Source organism: Sander vitreus, chromosome 23 (genome assembly GCF_031162955.1).
Source record: "Sander vitreus isolate 19-12246 chromosome 23, sanVit1, whole genome shotgun sequence".
Taxonomy (NCBI): domain Eukaryota; kingdom Metazoa; phylum Chordata; class Actinopteri; order Perciformes; family Percidae; genus Sander; species Sander vitreus.
Genome location: NC_135877.1, coordinates 23282164 through 23284663, shown reverse-complemented (window position 1 = coordinate 23284663; position 2500 = coordinate 23282164). Strand labels below are relative to the sequence as shown.

General features: G+C 51.9%; 1 protein-coding gene across 3 annotated transcripts in view; it reads right to left on the bottom strand.

Moving 5' to 3' along the window:
* The window catches only part of LOC144512239 (uncharacterized), a 46264-nt gene that overhangs the window by 39524 nt on the left and 4240 nt on the right, over nucleotides 1–2500 (bottom strand). For all 3 annotated transcript variants that reach the window (XR_013500972.1, XM_078242858.1, XM_078242859.1), the window contains exons 3-4: nucleotides 2353–2500; nucleotides 338–380 (exon numbers count right to left, since the gene is read on the bottom strand). The exon at nucleotides 2353–2500 is cut by the window's right edge and continues 37 nt beyond it. Coding sequence is in view for 2 of the 3 variants with exons in the window: in XM_078242858.1 (XP_078098984.1) it covers nucleotides 338–380; nucleotides 2353–2500 (191 nt within the window). In the remaining variant the exon portion in view is untranslated. The remainder of the gene's footprint in view (nucleotides 1–337; nucleotides 381–2352) is intronic.

Sequence of the window (2500 nt, the reverse complement as noted above, 5' to 3'; positions counted from 1 at the left end):
GCATTTATTTAATCCTAAAAAGTACAAGTAATGTAAGACCTTTGTAAATAAAACTACTTTTAAGGCTTTATTTAGTAGGAAACTAAATGTATACTACTACAAAGAGCTGTTCCTCTGCCCTAGAGCTGCTCTGGTACCTCCTGACATGTCCAGCCCAGTCTACGCTGAGACCTGATACCACATCACGTAGCTCTGCTGCCTGTTCTGATTCACCTAGGATACAGATAACCTAGGGTACAGGTAACCTAGGGTACAGGTAACCTAGGGTACAGGTAACCTAGGGTACAGGTCTGATTGTTGTCTGGGTGTCAGCAGACGCGTGTGTTGGTGGTCTTACCCCGATGAAAGAGATGATCCCCGTTGATCTGCCTGGAGGAGGCCTGAAGACACAAACACACAGCTGGTCAACATCTGGACAACTGACATGTCACCGTTCACCGCTGAGGTTTCTCTCTCCTGGCGGGAAACTGGACAACTGTCCTACCGGCTGACGTTCATCATCATCACGACGACAACTGTCCTACCGGCTGACGTTCATCACGACGACAACTGTCCTACCGGCTGACGTTCATCATGGCGACAACTGTCCTACGGCTGGCGTTCATCATCATCACGACGACAACTGTCCTACGGCTGACGTTCATCATCATCATCACGACGACAACTGTCCTACCGGCTGACGTTCATCACGACGACAACTGTCCTACCGGCTGACGTTTATCACGACGACAACTGTCCTACCGGCTGACGTTCATCATCATCACGACGACAACTGTCCTACCGGCTGACGTTCATCACGACGACAACTGTCCTACCGGCTGACGTTCATCACCACGACAACTGTCCTACCGGCTGACGTTCATCATCATCACGACGACAACTGTCCTACCGGCTGACGTTCATCACGACGACAACTGTCCTACCGGCTGACGTTCATCATCATCATCACGACGACAACTGTCCTACCGGCTGACGTTAATCATCATCACGACGACAACTGTCCTACCGGCTGGCGTTCATCACGACGACAACTGTCCTACCGCTGACGCTCATCACGACGACAACTGTCCCTACCGGCTGACGTTCATCATCATCACGACGACAACTGTCCCTACCGGCTGGCGTTCATCATCATCATGACGACAACTGTCCTACCGGCTGACGTTCATCATCATCACGACGACAACTGTCCTACCGGCTGACGTTCATCATCATCATCACGACGACAACTGTCCTACCGGCTGGCGTTCATCATCATCATCACGACGACAACTGTCCTACCGGCTGACGTTCATCATCATCATGACGACGACAACTGTCCTACCGGCTGACGTTCATCACGACGACAACTGTCCTACCGGCTGACGTTCATCACGACGACAACTGTCCTACCGGCTGACGTTCATCATCATCATCACGACGACAACTGTCCTACCGGCTGACGTTAATCACGACGACAACTGTCCTACCGGCTGACGTTCATCACGACGACAACTGTCCTACCGGCTGACGTTCATCACGACGACAACTGTCCTACCGGCTGACGTTCATCATCATCATCACGACGACAACTGTCCTACCGCTGACGCTCATCACGACGACAACTGTCCTACCGGCTGACGCTTTCATCATCATCACGACGACAACTGTCCTACCGGCTGACGTTCATCATCATCACGACGACAACTGTCCTACCGGCTGACGTTCATCATCATCACGACGACAACTGTCCTACCGGCTGACGTTCATCATCATCACGACGACAACTGTCCTACCGGCTGACGTTCATCATCATCATCACGACGACAACTGTCCTACCGGCTGACGTTAATCACGACGACAACTGTCCTACCGGCTGACGTTCATCATCATCACGACGACAACTGTCCTACCGGCTGACGTTCATCATCATCACGACGACAACTGTCCTACCGGCTGACGTTCATCATCATCACGACGACAACTGTCCTACCGGCTGACGTTCATCATCATCATCACGACGACAACTGTCCTACCGGCTGACGTTCATCACAATGGTTGGAAAAAAGTCAAAAAAAAAGTCAAAAGCAGGAAGAAATCTCTCTCCCTCTCTCTCCCCCGTCTGTCTCTCCCCCCTCCCTCTCTCCCCCCCTCTCTGTCTGTCTCTCTCTCTCTCCCTCTCTCTCCCTCTCTCTCCTCCCTCTCTGTCTGTCTCTCTCTCCCCCTCCCTCTCTGTCTGTCTCTCTCTCCCTCCCTCTCTACCTCTCTCCAATGGTGACGTCATTTCTGATACGATGATGAACGATATTTCCTCTCAGAATTATTTCATATTCATAATGTGAAGGGGAACTCTTTCCCTGTAAAAAGACTCACTTATCAAAGGTGCGTTTTCCCAGCAGGCCGAGTGCTCTGGCCGTGTCCGGTTTAGGTTTAGGTTTAGGTGTGGGGGCGGCCGGTGGTTCAGCAGCAGGAGGTTTAGTGGCGGCCGGCTCCTCTGACGAGGATTTAGTTTCGCCCGCGG